General features: G+C 58.2%; 3 protein-coding genes across 16 annotated transcripts in view; all 3 read left to right on the top strand.

Annotated features, from left to right (window-relative positions):
• Nucleotides 1-2,659, top strand: part of FAM193B (family with sequence similarity 193 member B) — a 30,219-nt gene extending 27,560 nt beyond the window's left edge. For all 13 annotated transcript variants that reach the window (XR_005079726.2, XM_053663599.1, XM_037126399.2 and 10 more), the window contains 2 exons: nucleotides 490-587; nucleotides 2,267-2,659. Coding sequence is in view for 12 of the 13 variants with exons in the window: in XM_053663599.1 (XP_053519574.1) it covers nucleotides 490-586 (97 nt within the window). In the remaining variant the exon portion in view is untranslated. The remainder of the gene's footprint in view (nucleotides 1-489; nucleotides 588-2,266) is intronic.
• Nucleotides 2,660-4,896: 2,237 nt separating this feature from the next.
• On the top strand, nucleotides 4,897-10,050 carry DDX41 (DEAD-box helicase 41). The gene is made up of 17 exons (XM_037126447.2): nucleotides 4,897-4,953; nucleotides 5,040-5,150; nucleotides 5,387-5,546; nucleotides 5,626-5,700; nucleotides 5,830-5,890; nucleotides 6,023-6,159; nucleotides 6,571-6,643; nucleotides 6,744-6,897; nucleotides 6,979-7,115; nucleotides 7,937-8,099; nucleotides 8,207-8,338; nucleotides 8,602-8,673; nucleotides 8,807-8,903; nucleotides 9,036-9,185; nucleotides 9,265-9,336; nucleotides 9,429-9,539; nucleotides 9,708-10,050. The coding sequence occupies exons 1-17, from the start codon at nucleotides 4,930-4,932 to the stop codon at nucleotides 9,842-9,844; spliced, it is 1,866 nt and encodes a 621-aa protein (XP_036982342.1). The 5' UTR covers nucleotides 4,897-4,929; the 3' UTR covers nucleotides 9,845-10,050.
• A 1,141-nt stretch (nucleotides 10,051-11,191) lies between these two features.
• On the top strand, nucleotides 11,192-16,379 carry DOK3 (docking protein 3). Of its 2 annotated transcripts, none has more exons than XM_037126439.2 (5): nucleotides 11,192-11,927; nucleotides 12,823-13,128; nucleotides 15,042-15,141; nucleotides 15,234-15,406; nucleotides 15,518-16,379. In XM_037126439.2, the coding sequence occupies exons 1-5, from the start codon at nucleotides 11,679-11,681 to the stop codon at nucleotides 16,127-16,129; spliced, it is 1,440 nt and encodes a 479-aa protein (XP_036982334.2). In that variant the 5' UTR covers nucleotides 11,192-11,678; the 3' UTR covers nucleotides 16,130-16,379. The 2 variants fall into 2 exon arrangements, with proteins under 2 accessions (XP_036982334.2, XP_036982333.2); XM_037126438.2 differs by having other exon boundaries at nucleotides 11,193-11,927; nucleotides 15,499-16,379.
• Nucleotides 16,380-21,607: the final 5,228 nt, after the last annotated feature.

The following is a 21,607-nucleotide window of genomic DNA, read 5'->3' as shown; positions in this document are numbered from 1 at the left end:
CCAGACCGTCCGGTGGTCGGTGCTGTTGCTGGAGGAGGGATGGAATCAGGAGAGGCTCGAAGAGAGACTGCAGAGGGAGCTGAGGGGTGAGGACTAGGCTGAAACTTGAGGAACAGGTGTGAGCAAAGGGCATTTGTGACAGCGGGGTCAGCACACGCAAGGGTCTGAGGTGCAAGAAACACACTGTCCTCCAGGACAGAAGATAGCCCAGTAGGGCTGGAGTCAGGTACAGGCTGAGGAGGGGACAGTATCCTAAGGCAGTGTCACCTCTCCATACACTGTCCCCTGGGCTTGTGGGTACCCCATTCGGCTAGGCCCCTGGCCAGTGCAGCCCCCATACCTGCTGGACCCTCAGCACCTAGGAGCTGGGGGCTTGTGCAGAACTGACCTGCTTTAGAGGCCAGAACACGTGGGTTTGGGAGCAGGGTCCGGGAGGCAGGGACACAGCCTCTGATGGTGCTTCTCCTGTGTCGTCCCCAAACCTGGCAGGTTCTGTTTGGATTCTGCAAAGCAAACACGTCAGAAAGTGGCTGTGAACTGGACCAACTTCAGCCTCAAGAAAACCACTCCCAGCACAGCTCAGTGAGGTAGAGGCCCCCAGAAGTCACCTGTGCCCCTCCCGATGCTCGATGCTCTGCCAGCTTCTGTGCCCACCAGACCACTGCACTGTCTGAGGCACAGGGAGCTGGACATCCCAGTGACAGCAGCGTGGGCTGCGCTCGCCAGAGGCACAGGCCTCTGTCTCTTTGTCCCTCCTCCCTGGTCCAGGCCCTCCTGTTAGCCCTCCTGCCCATGTTCCTGAAGGGCTTCTTCCTATGCTGTCACCCCCAGTATCTCCACTGGGTCTCTACTTCCGGACTCCCAAAGTGCCCTGCCAACCGTTGGCCCCAGCAGGCCACCCCCACCCCTGACCTGATTAGTCTTGGGGTCGAAACTCACTGGCACCTCCTCGCAGGCTACTCCATGCAGGCCCTGAGGGAGCAGTGAGACACTGCCAAGTTAGGCCAAGGCCTCAGAGGTCATTTGGGAACGGAGGAGTTGGTGGGTGCGCTCCCTCAACAGGTTAGGTTCCTTGGGGAAATTGATAGTAAAGCCACCTGAAAGAAGAGGCCCCGTGCTGAGCTTTGGTCACCCTCCCAGCCATCTGCACAGTCCCTTTTGGCTGAGTTATTCACCAGTGATGCTCTGGACTGAGGACTGAGGTCAGGAGCCTGGAGAGGGCCCTGGGCTGAGAACCACAGTGCAGAAGAGAAGGGTGGCGGGCAGGCAGGCTCGGACGCCCCATTCGGGCTGCATCTCAGCCCTGAGCCGTGTCTCTGGGGTCAGGCCCTTCTGGTTGGCAACCACACAGGGCCCTTAAGGCAGCAGGACACTGGGGCAGGCGAGCTGAGTCCAGGGACCCCCAGGAGGGCGTCCTCACCTGTCCTCCTCTTTGCAGTGCCAGGGCAGCAGACCGCTGGATCCTTGGCTGAGCCTGCTTTCCCATGTGGGTCCAGATCTGCCCCTTTGGCTGCTGGCTCAGCTCCCCAGGGACGGCCTTTGGGGCTGAGCCCCTGCACACCCTGGCACTGCCCTGGAGTCTGGGCTCCCCACAGACTGCCTCTGCCCTGCTGCTCTGGGGGTCGGGCTCCCTGACCCTTTGCCAGTCTGAGACATCCAGTCCACACCCCCAAGAGCTTCTGCCAGGACGGGGATGCCCTCTTGCCTGTCTTTTCACCTCCATTGGAACCAAAGTGGCAGGGACCCCACCTTCGTCTGTTACCCCTTCTGAGAAAAAAGGGTACACCTCCTCCCATAGGCCCAATTCCCCGGTCATCCAGGAAACCTCCAGCATATTCCTCCTTTTTCAGCTGGTCTCTTTCCCAAGAAGGGAGATGCTCCCTCCCCAGAGCAAGAGCGAGGGAGAAAGCAGTGCTGTTGGCAGACGGGGACCGGCCGGGCTCTGTGGCACCGCGCCCCAGTGCCAGAGGCGGGGCTCTTCCTCCGTGCAGGCCTGGGAAGGACGTGCTGCCCACTGCTCCTCGGGGCTGGTCCCACCGCCTGTGAGGTCTAGGTTGACATTCCACACGTGAACAGCATGCCAGGGCTGTGGCTTTTTCCTGATAGGGTCTTCAGTTTCACCCTCTGCTGGAGGTGACTCCGAGGAAGTCTGTGGGAGCAGCAGTCGGAGGCAGCTGCCCCCGTTTCTGCAGGGACCCATGGGGCCCCAGAGGCGGCATGGGGAGGCCATTGCTCACCATGTGGCCACGCCCTTTTGTTTCCTCAGCCCCTGCTGGTTCCAGTATCTTCAGGGTGTCCCGAGACGCCCACCTGCCAGCTGAAGACCCACACTCTCTTCCTCCTCCACATCGCACCCACTTGCCCAAGACCCACTCTACTCCCGCCATCCCAGACCAACCAGAAGCCGAGTGGATGCCGGGCGCAGGCTGGGCCCCTGGGACCTCCACAGAGCCACCTGCTGGTGCTACAGCCCCCACACTCAGCCCCGGGGGCAGGGCTGGCCTGTGGGTGGAGGGGGGCTCTTGGTACTGCTGGCAACACTGCTCTTTTTGTGTTTTGATTATTTTGTTTTTGTTTGTTTTATTTTATTTTTTTAATTCTTTACTTTTGATACTGTGAAAATCTTTCCTGCCGAAAGATAAAGCAACATTTGGACACAGTCTGTGTGCAGGTCATTTGCTGGGTGTTTGCTGGGCGGAGTGAGGCGAGGGGTGGAATCAGAGGCATGGGGTCGCTTTAGTCACCCCGATAGGCACATGCACCATGTCAGCGGCCTGGCAGCATTGTTTCCACTCATCGCAGCTGTTTAAGTGGGACTGTTAAATGGGACAGGGAAGGCTTCGGTGGTTACAGCCTGGCTCATGAGGGTTAGAGCACGGCCTGTGTGGCAGCTGTCTCTGTCCTCCTCCTGTTCAGAGGCCTCAAATGGGAGCAGCCCTCCCCCTCACAGAAGGGGGAATTGGAGGAATGGAACTTGGTCTGTGGGCAGACGTGAGAAGGGGCCTGGGGAAGGCTTGAGGCCTTGGTAGACAGTGCACCTGCAGCCTGGGTGTCCTGGGGTAATGGGGGGGGGCAGGTGGACAGAGTGTGGAATGAGACAAAGCGTAAGTACTTGTGAGTTAAGAGGAACTGAACCCTTCTGTGAAGTAAAGCAAACTGCTCCCTCCCCCTGCAGATAGGTCTGGTCTGTAAATTCAGATTTTAGTGTAGATTTGCTAAAATTGCCTCTCACACGTGTGTGTCCGAACTCCTTGTCCCCAGTGGAGTTTTCTCAGCTAAAACCAACATTTGACCTGAGCTCATGTGGGGCGTGATGGAGGCGGTGGACACACAGTCGTTAGAATTCCTCATAGAGCTGTATTGAACCCTGCTCCCTCCTCCCACCCCATCCCCCACCTAGTTGAGCCCCACCGTGGTCTGGCTGGCTGGCAGTACGAGCTTCCTCTTCTAAAGGGAAACAGCGTTGCAATCCCTGGCCCCTGGCCTTTCCCAATCCCCAAGGAAGTATGGACACTCCGAGTAAAATCCGGAAACTCATTACTTGCACCAGCCTCCTGTCCCGCCGCTGGACTGATGCTGCTAGCTGGGCGACCGCGGGTCTGACTGAAAAGTACTGAAAAACAGTACTTTTCCTCCAGATAAGAGACCTGTGACAACACTGCTCCGCGCTCGCTCCAGCCACACCTACAACCACAGTCTGTAGCCAGGCATGGCCAGGTCTCCTGACTTTTGCTCACATACTTCTCTTTCCAGATTATACTTCCTTCATAAACCCCTGCTTATTCTTCACTTCCCAGTTGAGAAGCCACTTTCACAATGAAAACCAGTTTGCCCTGCCCTTGTGAGAATTCCAAAAGTGATACCATGTTTTTTGATACTTCTCCTTATTCAAGTCTGGTTTATATTTTCTCTCTCAACAAGTCCGTAATCTCTCAAAGCTAGGTCTGTGTCTTGCTCATCTTTTATCTGCCTCCGCACCGCATGATGCCCAAACCATGCTCGTGTTAAATATATGAAAGGGTAGCACTGACCCATCATTCCCAAACGTCCCGATGACAAACACGCTGACAATCGCCACTCTGGGTGCAGTTTACCGCTCCAACCCTTGCTCTGGCTCACCCGGCTCCAGGTGGGCCGAGTGCGCTCCTCCCTTGGGACCCGCGCTTGCCCGCGCCTAGGCCTCTCCTGCTACACTGGAGGCCTTTCTCCCTCTCCTCCCCGCTCCCTGCTCTGAGATTCCACGCCTCCTGGAAGCCTTCTCGGGTTCCCTTTGAGCTCTGTCACAGCATTTATGGTCATAATCTCTTACAAACATACGTACGTACAGATCTTCGGTTCAAAACTACCGTCAGCAGCATTTTATTTACCCCTCCCTACTCTGAGCATGTCTCACCGACGAGAACACGAGTCAGAGCGGCAGTGCTTGAGTCATTCATTCCACAAACCGCACCCTACCCCCTCGGCCCTGCGGGGATGGCGACCCGGGCAGGATCCATACCGGCCGGGTCCCGGAGCTCCCCGGCCACTAGAGGGCGCAGTGTCCGCCGGCGGGAGCGCGTGGGATGACGTCACGCTGTGAGCGAAGCTGAGTACCCAGCGGGATCCACGGTCTTCACTGGGGTGCCTGCCCCGCCACCCGGCTTGGTTTGAGCGTTTAGCGCATGCTCCAAATTCTCCAGCATCCCACAATGCTCTGCCTGACGCTTTCGTAGTCAGCCCGGCGTCAGCTGCGTGGCCACGCAGAGGGCCTTAACGCTGCGTCGCCAGACGGAGGTTTGAAGGAAGTTTGTCCCTCGGTGCGACCCGGCACTCAGAGGTCGTTGCTAGGCGCCGTTGGCCGCTCCTTCACATCTGGTTGGATCTCAGAGGTAAGGCGGGGTTTTTGGGGTTGTTTTTTTTTTGCCGTGGGGCGCATGCGTACAGAAAGGGATGGAGTCGGAACCTGAGCGGAAGGTGGGCGCAAAACTGGAGTTCGCGCGGGTGGCGAGCAGCAGTGGAGACGGGGAGGGGTGGTGGGCTTGACTCTTGTGTCTCTGCAGCGGGCTCGTGCGGACGAGGCGACTGCCGCAGGGAGCCGCTCCGAGGCGGAGGATGAGGACGACGACGACTATGTGCCCTATGTGCCTTTGCGACAGCGCCGGCAGCTGCTGGTGAGGGCCCGGGGTCTCAGGAGGAATGAGGGTAGGGGCCGGGCTTTCTCATTGGGATGCGGGGGGACGGTGAGGTGTCAGTACACGGGAGCGTGACCCTCGGCACACGAGGCACTGGAGACCTAATGTGAGGGGTGGAGCAGCTCTGCATCTCTGGAGAGGATCCTGGGCGCGATCCCGAGCCCCACTCTTTGTTGGGCTCGGCTGTGCTCTGAGGGACCCTGGTGGAACCTCAGCTCCAGAAGCTGCTGCAGCGAAGACGCAAGGGAGCTGCCGAGGAGGAGCAGCAGGACAGTGGCAGTGACTACAGGGGAGATGAAGATGACATCCCGCTGGGCCCTCAGTCCAACGTCAGCCTCCTGGATCAGCACCAGCACCTCAAAGAGAAGGCCGAAGGTGGGATCAGCAGCGGTGGGAGGCTCAGCTTGGTGCATTGCTCTGGCATCTCTCTGACATTTTCTGTCTTTTTTCTCAGCCCGCAAGGAGTCTGCCAAGGAAAAGCAGCTGAAGGAAGAGGAGAAGATCCTGGAGAGTGTGGCTGAGGGCCGAGGTATGGTTGTAGGTGCCAGCAGGGAGGTGGTCGACAGAACCTCCTCCCCCAGCCCCAGGCATGTTGTATCTCAAGGGGTCTGGCGTCAGGGAGGCAGAAGCCAGCCCTGAGCAGCATCTCTCTTTGCAGCCCTGATGTCAGTGAAGGAGATGGCTAAGGGCATCACATACGATGATCCGATCAAAACCAGGTATGCCTTTACAGGCTGTGGAAAAGCAGTTACCCTTACTTAGAGTAAATGGTTTGTGGCTGGAGATCGGCAGGGATGTGCCAAAGCCAGCCATGCCCAAGGCCTCCCTTGACCCCTGCCGCCCGCTCACAGTTGGACGCCTCCACGGTATGTCCTGAGCATGTCCGAGGAGCGGCACGAGCGAGTGCGGAGGAAGTACCACATCCTGGTGGAAGGAGACGGTATCCCACCGCCCATCAAGAGCTTCAAGGAAATGAAATTTCCCGCAGGTGCGTTAGGCGAGGGAGAGGCACCAGGCTTTGACAGTCAAACACCTGTGAGGTTGGGTCCCTGCCCCCACTGCACTCTGCAGCTACAGTGTAGGTAATGGGGATGGGAGGGGTTTGAGGAGGGGGTTCTTTAGGCTCCTTTGTCACTTGTGCCAGCTGAGCATATTCATTGTTCTGTGCCATTGGGGACCTTCACTGGGCAGATGGAGCTGGCATTAGACAGACCTGGGTGTGAACCCCAGGGGCTTTGAACAGGCCTGTCTGTCAGTATTTCTCTTCCTCTCTCCCTTTTTTGGGGGGCCTCAGTTTCATCATTTGTAACTTGTGGGAAACAGTGGCACTTTTACAAGCTTTGGGGCCTGATAAAGGACCTGGGAGATACATGGATGATGTCAGGGTTATCTTCTGTAGCCATCCTGAGAGGCCTGAAGAAGAAGGGAATCCACCACCCAACACCTATTCAGATCCAGGGCATCCCCACCATGTGAGTGCACCCCCCCGGGCCCGAGGAGGGCGGCCAGGCCGGGGGTGGTCCCAGTGTACACGCCGCCAAGCCTGACTGCAGGCCTGGCCTCTTCTGACAGTCTGTCCGGCCGCGACATGATAGGCATCGCCTTCACGGGCTCGGGCAAGACGCTAGTGTTCACTTTGCCCGTCATCATGTTCTGCCTGGAACAAGAGAAGAGGTTACCTTTCTCCAAGCGTGAAGGGCCCTATGGACTCATCATCTGCCCCTCGGTAAGACAGGCTGGCCCGCAGGGCAGGGCACCAAGGAGACTGTCCCCTAGCTGGTACCAGCCCCTGCCCCTGTTTCTGCAGCGAGAGCTGGCCCGGCAGACCCACGGCATCCTGGAATACTACTGCCGCCTGCTGCAAGAGGACAGCTCACCGCTCCTGCGCTGTGCACTGTGCATTGGGGGCATGTCTGTCAAAGAGCAAATGGAGACCATCCGGCAGTGAGCATAAGAGCCCCTCGCCCTGGGGCCTCCCCAAAACCCCTGGATAAGCTGACGGAGCCTTTGCTTTAGCCACTCTGCAGACCCTGGCAGAGGCCTAGTTCAGAGGAGTCCCCAGTTTCATGAAGAGGTTGCTTGGGGTGGGACACGGGGGTGTGGTGAGGGACTGTGGGGACACAGCAGATGGAACAGAGGTGTCAGGAAGGTCAGAGAATCAGGGCATTCCAGGCAGAAGACACAGAGGTGGGGTGCAGGGTGTCCCAGAAGGCTAGTCATTCAGTGTGTGGTCCAGCAAGCGGTCTGGGGCAATTGGGCAGGACTAGGCCCGGGCCCTTGCTGTGGCAGTCCCCAACAAACACCACCAGCTATCTAGGATCACAGTCAGGTCATCCCTGACTGTGGTTGAGAGGCATTCCCAGTCACAGGGAAGGTGTGAACACGGAACAGTTGGATTCAGTGGACCGGGACAGTGAGCCCTTCCAGGCCTGCAGAGGGAGCTGGGGCAGTGCTGGCTGAGGCCTGTCTGCAGACTCAGCACAACCCCCTCCCGGGGCAAGGAGAGTGACCTGGGAGAAGGGGAAAGGGCTTGCCAGGCAGAGGTGACCACACGGTGGGGAAGAGCTCTGGAGGGCAGAGAGCACTGGTGGAGAAGGCTGCAGCCCGCCCCAGGAGAGTCTGCTGAGCATTGGACAAGGCGGTGGGAGTGATGGAAAGGAGGCAAGGACAAGCAGGAAGGAGACCAGAGGGCAGAAATCTCAGTGTCGGCCTTTAGGTGGGGCTGAGCAGGTGGCCCTGACCCCAGGTCCCTTTCTGGTCCCCAGTGGTGTGCACATGATGGTGGCCACCCCTGGGCGCCTCATGGACCTCCTGCAGAAGAAGATGGTCAGTCTAGACATCTGCCGCTACCTGGCCCTGGACGAGGCCGACCGCATGATTGATATGGGCTTCGAGGGCGACATCCGCACTATCTTCTCCTACTTTAAGGTGCCCATCCCTGCCTGGCTGGGGTATTCCTGCCACCTTCGTTCGGGGCTGCCCAACCACTGTCCCAGCCCCCGCGTGCCCTCAGCCCCAGCTCTCCCCTTCCTCAGGGCCAGCGCCAGACCCTGCTGTTCAGCGCCACCATGCCTAAGAAGATACAGAACTTCGCCAAGAGTGCCCTGGTGAAGCCTGTCACGATTAACGTGGGGCGAGCCGGGGCTGCCAGCCTGGATGTCATACAGGTGGGTGGGTCCTGGTGGGGTGGCTCACCACAGAGGGTGGGCCTGGTGAGGCCCCTTGAAGCTGATTGGAGCCAGGTGGGTGGTCCACCTTAGGGGCACTGGGGATTTCTCTCAAAACCCCAACCCTTAGCAGGAAACATTCTTAGGGTGCCCAGCCCTTGGTCGCAAGAGACTTGTGATCACCTCCTGGCCAGGACTGTGAGTGGGACCATGGCTGGTGAGCCTGTCCTCAGGGCCACCTGACTTGGCCCCTGTGGTGGCAGGAGGTGGAATACGTGAAGGAAGAGGCCAAGATGGTATACCTGCTTGAGTGCCTGCAGAAGACACCCCCACCCGTGAGTGCCCCCGGCCAGGCTGGTCCAGGAACCCCAGGATGAGGGGAGGGGTGGGGGGGCACACTGGGGACAGGGGACAGTTAGGGATATTGGGCAGAGGCAGTCCCCGTGATGGGTTGGCCTGTCTGGACAGGTGCTCATCTTTGCTGAGAAGAAGGCAGATGTGGACGCCATCCATGAGTACCTGCTGCTCAAGGGGGTTGAAGCAGTGGCCATCCATGGGGGCAAAGGTTGGTGGTGCGTGCGTGAGCGTGGATCCTGCTGCTATAGCAGCCCCTCTCCTAACCCTGTGCCCTGCCTGGCTGGCCACTACTCCCAAACGCCCGCTGTCACGCTGACAGCTCCTGCCTGATACTCCCCAGACCAGGAGGAGCGGACCAAGGCCATCGAGGCATTCCGAGAGGGCAAGAAGGATGTCCTAGTGGCCACAGACGTGGCCTCCAAGGGCCTGGACTTTCCTGCCATCCAGCATGTCATCAATTACGACATGCCCGAGGAGATTGAGAACTATGGTAGGAGCTCGTGAGGTGGGGATGTGGGCTGGGCGCTAGGGTTGGGCAGTGGGCCAGAGGCTGTTTCCTCTCCTCACAGTGCACAGAATCGGGCGTACTGGACGCTCAGGAAACACAGGCATTGCCACCACCTTCATCAACAAGGCCTGCGGTGAGTCTGCTGCTCGGGCCACCTCACCCGTTCTCCAGGTCCTGGTTATAGGGCCCAGGGTTGGACCTGATGGTTCCCTGCTGTCCCCATAGACGAGTCAGTGCTGATGGACCTCAAAGCCCTGCTCCTGGAGGCCAAGCAGAAGGTGCCACCCGTGCTGCAAGTGCTGCACTGTGGGGACGAGTCCATGCTGGACATCAGAGGTGACTGCAGAGTGGGAGGCCGGCATTCTGAGGGGGTGGGGCAGGCACGCCATGAAACCAGTCCACACTGCACATCAGAGGATGGGGCAGGGTGGGGGGGAGGTCTGGGGCATGGGACCCAGCCCTGTTGCCACTCTAACCCCTATTTCCCTGCACCCCGTGCCCCAGGAGAGCGCGGCTGTGCCTTCTGCGGGGGCCTGGGCCATCGGATCACCAACTGCCCCAAACTTGAGGCAATGCAGACCAAGCAGGTTAGCAACATCGGTCGCAAGGATTACCTGGCCCACAGCTCCATGGACTTCTAGCCCCCTGCTGTCTCTCTTCTCCCTGAGGCCTCCATCCCTGGGTGCCAGCTGCCTGTGTACATCAGCCTTCTGGACAAGAAGCCAGCGTCCTCGGCCCAGCTGGCCTGGGCTGGGCCAGGCTGGGCCTGGCTGCCTGCCCTCGGTACCCCTAGAATTAATGTCCTTGCTTCCCTCACCTCATTAAAGCACAAGCTTCTTGAGTCTCAGCCCCAGCCCTGCCTCTGGCCTTCACCTTGCCTGCCCTGCTTCCTGGCAGCCTCACCCTCTGACCTCCAGAGCGCTTCTGAGGCAGGGCCTGGGCATCTCCCATACCCAGCGGCCTCAGTTGTCGAAGGAGGCATCTAGCTGGGACCCTGCTCCGAGTCAGCTGTAGTTGTACTTGAGGGAAGGAGGTACAAGTTGTACTTGAGGGAAGGAGGCATCTAGCTGGGACCCCCTCCCTAGACAAGAAAACCTTTGGTCAGGGTTTTTGGTCCCTCTGGTTCACTGTCATAACGTCCAGCCGTACCCCAGCCCACTCCCATTAGCAGTGTGACATTCCTGGGGCCCTTTGGGAGGCAACTTCCTGCCTCAGACCCCTTGTTCCTGGTGGGGAACCCTCTGCTGTATTGGCCGAGGGGCAGCAGCTGACAGAGGACTGGCACTGAGGCTGCAGGTGCCCCCGGCATGCTCCGTGCCAGGCTCTGCTGGGTCTCTCACAGGTGCATGGGGGAGAGACCCAACACGATGAATGCGGGTGGCAGTCACAAGCACGTTGGCAAGTGGGCCCGGCATTGCAACATCCGGCAGGGGGTGGGCAGAGGACCAGCCTGCCAGTGGCAGCTCCATGCCAGGTGCGCCGTGTGCGAGGCCACATGCTTATCCCAGCAGGACAGCAGTTGCTTAAGCCGTGTTTGTTACTTGGTGTGTGGCCTGGGGAAGGTTACTTAATGTTCCTGAGCCTTGATTTCCTCATCTTTGAAGTGGCAGCGTGCAAAGGTCTGGTGTGAGGCCGCAACTCGGCCCCATCTGGTCTGTGTTGGGCACAAAGCCAGGTGCAGCAGGCCCTTAGAAAGGATTTCCTGCCTGAGAAACTACACCCTCCATACGTGACCCCCATATTCCTCTGCCTGTTTACACATTTCATTCCAGCGGTGGTACTGAGTGGGTAACATGAGTTTGGTTCTAGAATTCAGATCCATTTCCAAAATGCAGAGTCGTGACACTGGTCTCCAGCCAGGCGAGGCAAGAAAAATGGGCCCCTAGCAAGAAGCAGAGCTTAAAAAGAGCCTATGAGTCTCTGGGGACCCACTCTGGGTGTTCCACGTACTCACAGGGGTGGGGCTACCTACCCCAGGAAGAGGCCACTGGTGCCCAGGGAGCACCGTGGTGAGGAATGACTTGGAGGGCTTGGGCTGGGGTCAGGACTCAACACCCTGAGTGCCGGGCTGAGGAGCCCGGGCTAGACCCAGGAGCAGTGGAGAGGAGAGTGGGCCCAGGTACAGCAGCCGTTCCCAGGGGAGATGCACAGGCTGGCCCTGGGCAGGGCTGTGAGAATGAAGAGAGCGAGTGTTGAAAGTACTCTGAGGTAAGAACAAGCCACCAACCAGAGCTGCAAGTTGAAAAGAAGTTTGCCAGTCCTGCTGTGGGGATGCCAGGGCCCTGGGTGCCCAGGCGACCCCTGGGGGGAACAGGAAAGGTCAAAGTCTGGAACTGAGGAGCCAGCCTGCAGGTCAGATGCTCACACCCACCTGGCCCAGGTGCAGGCACCAGTCACCTTTCCTCAGATGGTCTGAGGCCCCTCAGGCCTGGGTAGGTACCTTGGCCAGCAGGAGCCCTAAGGAAGAAATAGGGGATGCCCCCACCTCCTCTCCTAACTCCGCTACAGAACAAGGGGCTCCCCTCCCCCAGCCATGCAGCTGCCTCTCTGGAGAGAGGGAGGGGAAGTGGCCAGAAGGGGAAGTGTGAGGAGTTCCCCTCAGCCTGTCGCCAGTCTCCTCAGGCCCTCGGGGTGGTGGCCCAGGGGCCCACCGCAGCCATGGAGTCTCCAGAGACCCCCATCAAGGACGGCGTCCTCTACCAGCAACATGTCAAGTTTGGCAAGGTGGGGACCTGGGCTGCCCAGGGTAACTGCTGGGCCTGCACCCCAGCCTCAGGCAGCCCCCCTGGGAGAATGAGGATGGGAATGGGGGGGGGGGCATCTAACTCAGGTACAGGGGGTGGACAGAGCCCTATCCTCCACCTGGGCAGGCAGGCAGATCCTCCATGCACCTTGGGGAGCCCAGCCTCAGGGATGGGGAAGCTGTAAGTGGGGAGGGTCCAAGGACCCAAACCTGGGGGCAGAGCCGAGCTGGGAGGCCAGCTCACAGAACAGCCTTCCACCCACGGAGAGCCAGTGGTTGAGCTGGGGAAGCCTCCCTCAAGCAGCCCTGCTCTGCAGAAGAGGCCCAGCCCCTCCCTGCTTGTCATGGGACATGGTGGGGGGGGGGGGGTCGCTTCTCCTCGGTGGCCAGCCCTGCACCCCTGAGGCTCAGCTGCAGCTGCTGCCCAGGCAGATAAACCGTCTGTTTCCTTTGCTTGACGCTATTTGCATGTTTCCTTCCTTGCCATAGAGAGAATAAGGCCTTCCTCCCACCACAGCCCTAGTCCTGTGGCCCAAGTGACCTTTGGTGGGGAGGGGCACCAACACAACAGCAGTGTCAGGTGGTCTGTTCCAGCCACTGGGTCCTTTACAGACATTATCCAGTAGAAGCCCAACCTCACGTTGTCCTGACCCTTTGAGAGCCCAGGACACCAGTGCTTATGGGGGTGCCAGTCAGGAGAGGGTGGGGCGGGGCACTCTTGCCCCTGCTGGGCTGGCTGGCTGTGGGGGCCTCCTCTGAGCCCCCGAGGGTCTGGGGCGGCAGAGGCCGGACTGGGCGGCCAAGAGTGAGTGCTAAGTGGCACCTGCTGAGCCCCGCTGCGGTGAAAGTCTTCACCCCCATCCTCATCTCCCACAGAAGTCCTGGCGGAAGGTGTGGGGTCTTCTGTATGCAGGGGGCCCATCAGGTGTGGCACGGCTGGAAAGCTGGGAGGTCCGGGATGGTGGCTTGGGGCCAGCGGGTGACCGGCCTGCAGGTCCAAACCGACGGGGAGAGCCGCGGGTCATCCGCCTGGCTGACTGCGTGTCAGTGCTGCCAGTCGACTGTGAGAGCTGCCCCCGGGACACTGGGGCCTTCCTGCTCACCACCACCGAACGAAGCCACCTGCTGGCCGCGCAGCACCGCCAGGCATGGATGGGCCCTATCTGCCAGCTGGCCTTCCCGGTGAGCACAGGGCGAGTGGGCAGGGCATCTAGGGGTACTGCCTAGTTCGTTCCATACTCACTCATATCCTGCCACTCAGCAAACGCCTGCCACCCACCTGGGAGCCTGAGGCGCAGCCCAGAAACCACAGAACAAATCTCGGATGGCCATACATGCTACAGAGAAAGCGAGAGGCTGGGTGGGACCAGGGATGAACCAGGGTACATTAGGCGGAATGGTCCAAGAAGGCCTCTCAGGAGGGGTCAGTAGGCCCGAGTCCTCAAGGACAACCCAGCAGGCACACAACTGAGGGGCAAGCCTCGGACACTGCGGCCCCAGAGGTCCTGAACAGAGGGGGAGGAGCAGTGAGCAAAGGCCACCGCCCCCAACCCCCTCCCCCCACCCCCGCCAGGCAGGGAGCGGTTTGGATTGGCCGGAGGACAAGGAGTGGGCGGGCCCAGGAGGAGGCCGAGGCCGTAGGGTTTGGAGGGGGCGGCTGGAAACCACCATGGGCCACAGGTAGAGCTGGGGTTTTATTCCGAGGGGGGAGGCCTTTGCAGTTGGAGCTACGGGGCTGAGTCCTTGAGCTCAGCCGGATCTGTGATGGACAAAAAGCGAGTGAGTCTGGCTGCTCCTCGGTCCGAGGGAGAGTTGAGGCACGACCCAGCAATCCCAGGAGAACTGAAACACGCGTTTCAACAAAATAGTGCAGGAGCATTCGGAGCAGTTTCCAATGGCCAAGAGGGCCAAACAGTGCGAGGGTCTGATAGCTGACGATGGATAAGCCAGAGGTGGTCTGTCCACGCCGTGGGGCCTTGTTCGGTCTAGAAAGGAGCATGCTGCTGAGATGCTGCGCCACGCATGCGCCGCGGATGCACCGCGCAAGTGAGAGACTCCGGCCACAAAAGGCCACCCAGTGGAGGGTTCCATTTCCATGACATACCCAGAGTGAGCGAACCCACAGCAACGGGAAGCAGGCTGGTGTCCCCCTAGGGGCTGGAGGCAGGAGGGAGTGGTCTGGGTTTCCACGTGGAGAGATGGACAGTTCTGGAACTAGTTAAAGGTGATGGTTGCACATTCTTGTGACTTTACTAAAAAAAAAATCGTTGAATTGTACACTTTAAAATGGTCAATTTTACATTGTGTATTTAATTTTCTAATTGAAAATTTTTTATTTAAATAATTTTAAAAGATTTTATTTTTAAAGAGGAGGGAAGAGAAGGAGAAAGAGAGGGAGAGACACATGAGTGTGTGGTTGCCTCTCCTGTGCTCCTCACTGGGGACCTGGCCTGCAACCCAGGCATGTGCCCTGACTGGGAATCGAACCAGCAACTCTGGTTTATGGGCTTGCACTCAATCCACTGAGCTGCACCAGCCAGGTTTTTTAAACTTTTTTTAAAAAGAAAAGAAAAAACAAATCAACAGGAGAAAAGAGACCAGTGAGGAAGCTGCTGGTTTGGCCCTGGCCATGCTCCCGTGGGCCAGGGCAGTGATGGTGGAGGTGCTGAGCGTTGGCTGAAGGGCGTGAGGGCACTCGGGGCAGGGAGGGCTAGTGTGGATCCAGGAGTGGGTGGCCAGTTGACTCGTCCCACCCCTGAAGCTCCTGCCCCTTCATTGCTCCAAGCTATATGGGGACACACACAGGCTGGCCTGGTCCCAGGCCCAGTACCAGGCGAGGGGCCCTCCCTGTGTGTCCCTGCTTTACTACGGCTCTCACTACACCCTGGGGAGGGGGCGCAAGGGTTGCAGGGGAGCCGGACAGGCTCAAAGGGGTACCCAGGGTTGTGCATAGTGTCGGGACAGAGCTGGCACTTCTACCCGGTCCCCGAATGCATTTGCTTGTCAGAGTTCCCAGGTGACATCTCTCCCCACAAAAAGGGTGCAGGAAGAGGTGTGGGAGGATTGTCATCTGTGACCTTGACCTCATTCCTCAGGCCACAGGGGATTGTTCCACCGGAGCAGGTGAGGCAGAGGCTCCCAAGCGGGGCCTGGTCCCCATGGAAGAGAATGCCATCTACTCCTCCTTGCAGGAAGGTGAGTCGGGAGGTGCAGGGCAAGCCTCAGTGCCACCACGCCCAGGGCTGGGACCTCCGGGAGACCATGGAGGCCTCGCCCTCTGCTTGCAGTGGACAAGTTTCCAGTGGTGGTGCAGAGGACAGAGGCAGCTACCCGCTGCCAGCTGAAGGGGTCCTATGTCCTGCTGTTGAGCCAAGATGCCATCCAGCTGAGTGAGCCGGCCAGCCCGCAGGCCCTCTACACCTGGCCCTACCACTTCCTGCGAAAGTTTGGTTCTGACAAGGTGAGACACTGGGCCTGCCCTTGGGGCTCCAGAAGATCCTGGGAAGCAGGGGACCCCTTGGCCACTGACTCACCTGTGTCACCCATGACCAGGATGTGTTCTCCTTCGAAGCTGGTCGCCGCTGTGACTCGGGCGAGGGCCTCTTCGCCTTCAGCAGCCCCCAAGCTCGAGACCTGTGTGGGATTGTGGCTGCAGCCATCGCTCGCCGGAAGGAGCAACTGCCTGAGCTTGTGGGGCCCCGGCCCTGCCCTCTGCCTCGGGCCACCTCCCTACCCTCCCTGGACCCCCCTGGGGAGCTTCGGGAGTTGCCGCTGGGGCCTGAGCCTTGTAGCTCCCGTCGGGTGCGCCTGGCTGAGCCTGGGCCACAGAGCCTGCCCCCACTGCCTGTGGAGACCGTGCTGTACGCTGCCGTGTGCAAGCGGGCCAGTGGGCCCATTGTCCCCGCAGAGCACCTCTACGAGAATCTGTGTGCGCTGGAAGCCGGCCCTGCACCGCCCGACTTGGGGGCCCCTGCGAAGGAGGGGGGCCCCAGCGCCTGCAGTTCCCCGGATAGTCCCATCTACCACAACAGCGAGGACCTGGGCTGGCCCAGCCCAGCCCATGACAGCAGCATGGAGGCGCAGTACAGGCGGCTGCTGGAGCTGGAGCTTGGTGACAATGGTGACGAGGCTGGGGTCTCCGGCCGCCATGGTACTCAAGCAGGCTTCAAGGCCAAGCTGGTGACACTGCTGAGCCGAGAGCGGAGGAAGGGCCCAGCCCCCTGTGACCGGCCCTGAGTGTCCGCCAGCTATGGCCTAGCATGGGACAAGGGGGGCGAGCAAATGATGGACATCTGGGGACACGGCCCTGCATCCACTCTGGCCTTAGGGACAAGACAGGTGTTGTGAGGAGGCCTCCCAGAGCCCTGCCAGCCCCCAGTGTACAGGTCCGCTGAGAATAAAGCCTCCAGCTCCCTGCCTGGTCTGCACACAGACCCTGCCTCACATGTGTTGCAGCAGACACCAGTGCCTTCTGCTGGGTTCTGGGGACATGGATGGCCTGGACCTGACCTCTGCTCCCAGTGGTCTCTGGTCCACTCCGGCAGGCGTGCAGGATGCAGACAACCAGGGCTCCATGTGCAGAGTCAGACAGCTGGGCAGAGAAGGAGGGAGGCGCCTTCTGATTGGATCGTGGAGGGCAAGCAGGCCCATACAAGGCGGGCAGTGAGCCCTAGGGCATCCGGGCCCAGGGTGGGCATGCCAGGCACAGGGGAGAGGGGAAGAGCGTGCTGAGGGGAGTTAGTGCCCAAGCACGACAAGCCCAACTGTCCTGCGACCGTCCTGGTCTCCCCTCTGCAGAGGGACATTTGGAGCCTGGAAGGAGCAATGTGGTGGCCAGATTTGAGGGACCCCCCCAGCTGGAGACTGGAGGGGTCTGAGCTGAGGAGACAGTGCTGGGGGAGGCTGCAGGGGCTGGTGGGAGGGACTCAGCATGTGTCCACACCTGAAAACCCTGCTCCTGCTGAGACGCACAAGTGCGTAGACAGTCTGGGGAAGCCTGGCCTCAGTGTCCTCAACTGTCCGGGCTCAAGGTCAGATGACACAGTAGGCATACGTTCTTTCATTCTTTTCTGTGTGTTTTATCATGTGCCTACTGTGTGCCAGGCACTGGTGACATTGCTGTGTCCCAGGAGCCTTGACCCAGAGGGAGGTAAGCATGTCTCATGAAGACTTCAGTGCCTTCCTTACCGGCCCCCCGCCTCATGCTATTTCCTGTCACCACCCTCGGGGCCTCAGCACATGAGAAGCATGCCCTGAGGAACTGGCCTCCTGGCCCCTGACCACAGCTCTGCCTCAGCTTCCCACACCCTTGGCACATCCTGAACTTTGTCTTCACAACAGTGATGCTCCATCGTCACTTCAGGGTGACACAATCCTATTTCCACGCATCTGCCTCTGGCCACCTCCTTCCCTCCTTCCGGCCCACTTCCTCTAATGTGGCAATGCGCCTCCTCCCCAGCTGCCCAGAACTGGAGTGACCCTTCTGTCATTCTCTGCATGGCTGCTGTCCACCCTTCTGTCCTCGTCCCAGTTAGATCTGCACTCCACCCCCTCGCACTCCTCTCTCCTTCTGTCTTACTTGTCCAGCAAAGCCTTGGGCCTCGGGCAGACCCAACTCTCCTCTGCACCTGGCAGCTTCCCACAGCCAGAGATACTCTGTAGCCAGGCCAACTGCACTGTTTTTACCAGAGTGACCTCAAACCTCACACAGGCAGGCTCTCCATGCTGCCCGGAGAGCCTGCGTCCCAGAGTGGCCAGCTTGTCCTCACCGAGACCTTCACACCTTCTCCCCCTCACTCCCTGCCCATTCTTACCTTGCAGATACCCAGCAGAAGTGAGCACCTTCCACACACCTAAGCCGATATAACATTGAATGTCAACTGTAATTGAGTTATAAAAAAAATTTTTTAAGTGTTTAGCCCTGGGTGGTATGGCTCAGTGCATTGAGTGCTGGCCTGCGAATCAAAGGGTCACAGGTTTGATTCCCAGTCAGGGCACATGCCTGGGTTGCAGGCCAGGTCCCCAGTAGGGGGCACGTGAGAGACCACACACACATTGGTGTTTCTTTCTCTTTCTCCTTCCCTTTCCTTTTCTCCAAAAATAAATAAATAAAATCTATTTTTTAAAGAGGTGTTTATTTAGCCTTGACTGGTGTGGCTCAGTGGATTGAGGCCGCAACCGGGGCCTGCAAACAGAAACGTTGCCAGTTCAATTCCCACTCAGGGCACTTGCCTGGGTTGTGGAACCAGGTCCCGAGTTGGGGGTGTGTCGAGGCAACCACACACTGACGTTTCTCTCTTACTCTTTCTCCCTCCCTTCCTTCTCTCTAAAAAAAGAGGTAAACACTCTCCACCAACCACCACCTCACCTACAAGTGCACCAGCATCTGCACCTGCTCCTTCCTGACGTACTTCCTATTCCCAAGACGTGTGCTTCGGCCCTGGCTCCTCTCGCCTCACAGTTTGGCAGATGGTTCAGAGCTGTCCCTTCTCTCCTCAACCCATGGATTAACCCCATCATTTTTATCATCATCATTCCCAGCCACAAATCTGTAAACAAAACCTTTCCTTGACTTCAAATTCTCCTTCAGCACCTCCCTACTTCTCTCTTCCTCTTCCCCCCAAAAAAGTCTTCAAAAGAATCGATATCCTCTCATTTCCACTCTCTCACCTCCCATTCTCCTTTCCACCGGCTCCAGCCTCCCAGGGGTGTTCACCATTCCATTCCATGGCTTTTATTGGGGCCACCAACCTCCATGTTCCACCCCCCAAAAAGCAACCTGGACTCTTTTTGTGACTTGAACCCTCCCAACTTCTCAGCTGTACTTGACAACCCCCCTGGACACACCATCCCCCTCCGCCCAAGTTCTGCCTGGGGCTCTGAACTCCAGCCTGGTGTAGCTCCACCCTGGCTGCATGTGGAGTCCCCTGTGAGTCTTTGAGAAATGCCAGTGCCGGGGCCCACACCCAGGGGCTGGGGCTTCAGTCTGGCAGGCCATTTCCTCAGTTCTCCGGGCGACTGCAGTGTGTGTCCAGGGTTGAGAAACCGCAGTCCTACGTGAGCCAATCCCGTCTCTGTGACCCACAGAGCGAAGGCACATTCTCACCGCCGACCTCTTCCAGGAGCTCCAGATTTAAGAGTGCAACTGGGCGCTAGACTCTGGGTGTCTAAAATGCATCTCCAAATGTCATGTACAAAGGGAGGTTGAGGGGCAGGTGCTCTGTGCAATGCTGTCCCAGGGTGTCTGTGGCCACGGGGGCAGGCTGGAAGGACACTGAAGCTGTGGCTGGGGCCTAGGGAAGAGTTCAGCTCCACTTATGGATGCACCTTCTGATAATAATGTGTTCTCCTGAGCAATCCGGCTGCCTGCTATAAAGCAAGCTGAGGGGAGGATCCCATTAAGGGTGCTGCAGCAAGCCCTGGCTGGTGTGGCTCTGTGGATTGAGCACAAAACAAAGGTCGGTTTGATTCCCAGTCAGGGCACATGCCTGGGTTGTGGGCCAGGTCCCCAGTAGGGGGTGTGTGAGAGGCAACCACACATTGGTGTTTCTTTCCCTCTCTCCAAAACAAATAAATTTAAAAATTTTTTTAATGTTTTTATTTTTATTTTTTTTTAAAGATTTGATTTATTTATCTTTAGAGGGAAAGGGAAGGAGAGAGGGAGAGAAATACCAATGTATGGTTGTCTCTTGTGCATCCCCTGATGGGAACTGGCCTGCAACCCAGGCTTGTGCCCTGACTGGAAATCGAACTGCAATCCTTTGATTCGCAGGCCCTCGCTCAATCCACTGAGCTACAACCAGCCAGGCCTAAAAAAATGTTTTTAAAAGGTGGCTGCAGCAGGGACCCCTCGGCTCCACAGTGCAAGCCAGGCCTTACCTGGGATTTCTGCCAACTGAACAAATCCCAGCTCATACTGCAGGGCACCCACAGAGTCAGGGACATGGCTAGAAGTAGAACCCAGGACTCTGGGTACCCAGCCAGGCATGCTTTCCTGTAGTAAAAATCTAAGCCTCTTTGTTTCATGGCAGTTGTTCTGAGGTTGCAACCAGGCTGGAAGAGAAAGTCTTTGGAACCCCCCAGGACTTTGGGAGCCTTGCCCTGGAGCTGCAAGTGTCCTGGCCACCAGGGGGCACTGTGTCCTAGCCCAGGGCCTCTTTCTGCCCAGGGGCTGCCTGTGCTGTGAGCTCTGGTGGCTTCATCTAGACCTGAACCTTGCACAACAGGCCCAAGGAAGTGGCTGCTGGGGTCCTCTTTGCTGCGGGGTTGCCAGGACCCCCAGGCTGTCCTTCCTGTCTTTGCTCATTTGCTGTTTCACTTTCTCAATTCTTCCTTCACCCTCACTGTGTGGGATGGTAGACAAGACAAAGGAGACCCTGCTCCCCTGACGCCGACGTTCCAATGGGGACAAAGGGCAGTGAAGAAACCAACACCGAATATAATGTTGGATGGAAGTGAGTGCCATGGAGGAAAATAAAGCAGGACAAGGGATAGTGCATGATGCGGGTGAGGTTTGGGGGCCGCCGTTTTAGATAACCTGATCAGGGAAGGCCCCTTCCAGGCAACCTCTTAGCAGACAGACCTGAGCCAAGTGAGCGAGCCTGTTGTTGAGATATCTGGTGGGGGAGGGGGGGCATTTCAAGTGGAAGGTCCTGAGGCAGTGATGTGCTTGACGTGTTTGAGTGAGTGAGGAGGAGAGTCGTGGGAGTTTGAACCAATTTATTAACGGCCTGCACATCTTCAGGGTTTTCGTTTTATTTTAGGTGCAACATTTTAGGAACACCAGAAGTTAAGAGTGATGTGGTATAATTTGTGCTTTAAAAATACCACTTTGTCTGCTTCAAGGAGACAGCTACAGAGTGGACAAGGGCAGCAGCAGAGAGGCGTGAGGAGACTATTGGGGTTTCCAGGCACGAGATGATGGCGGCAACACCAGCAGCAGCAGGGATCAGAGGCGGGATATATCCCGAAGGTGGCCTTTGCAGAATCTGAAGCATGACAGAGAAGGGACGGGAAGGATAACTTCATGGTTTTTACTGGGCCAGGATGACGAATGGTGGTGGTGCCATTTACTGAGGTAAGGGAGGAGTGAGGGAGGTGAGAAAATCACAAGTTTAAATTGGGACATGATGATTCGAGGTATCCAGTAGACAGCCCAGTATAGATTGGACAGGGGTTGGCTACTAGGAGTCTGGAGTTCTTGTGGGGGGGGGGGGGTCAGGGCCCTCAGCCTGTAGGCGAGATTGAAAGCCACAGAACAGGGTGGGGTCTCAGCACAAACCTGGTGGCCAGGCTGGGAGGCAGAGGAGGCAGGAGGAGGCAGGAAGCCAGGGGAAGAGGGTGCGCACTTGCAGTGCTCCTAAGTGGGGTCGGCGGAGAGTGGAGAAAACACTACTGATTTGATAACTAGTGGTTATCTGAGAAGTTGAGAGGAGGGAATTCATTCAAAGGACTGGGGAACAAGAGCCTGACTGGAGTGGGTTCAAGAGAGAATGGGGGAAAGCAAGTCCAGACAGGGCCACAGATAACTCCTTCGAGGAATTTCACTCACCAGGGGAGTTGAATAAAAGAGCTGGGGAGGGAAGTGGGGTCAGGAGAGGATCTCTTTGAACACTAGACTCTCACAGCAGTTTTTGCCTGTGAGGGGAATGATGCTGGAGAG

This window comes from Artibeus jamaicensis, unplaced genomic scaffold, assembly GCF_021234435.1.
Source record: "Artibeus jamaicensis isolate MK-2021 breed Jamaican fruit bat unplaced genomic scaffold, CSHL_Jam_final contig_1085, whole genome shotgun sequence".
Taxonomy (NCBI): Eukaryota; Metazoa; Chordata; class Mammalia; order Chiroptera; family Phyllostomidae; genus Artibeus; species Artibeus jamaicensis.
Note: the sequence above shows the minus strand (reverse complement) of the source record. Positions and strands in the feature narration are given on the sequence as shown.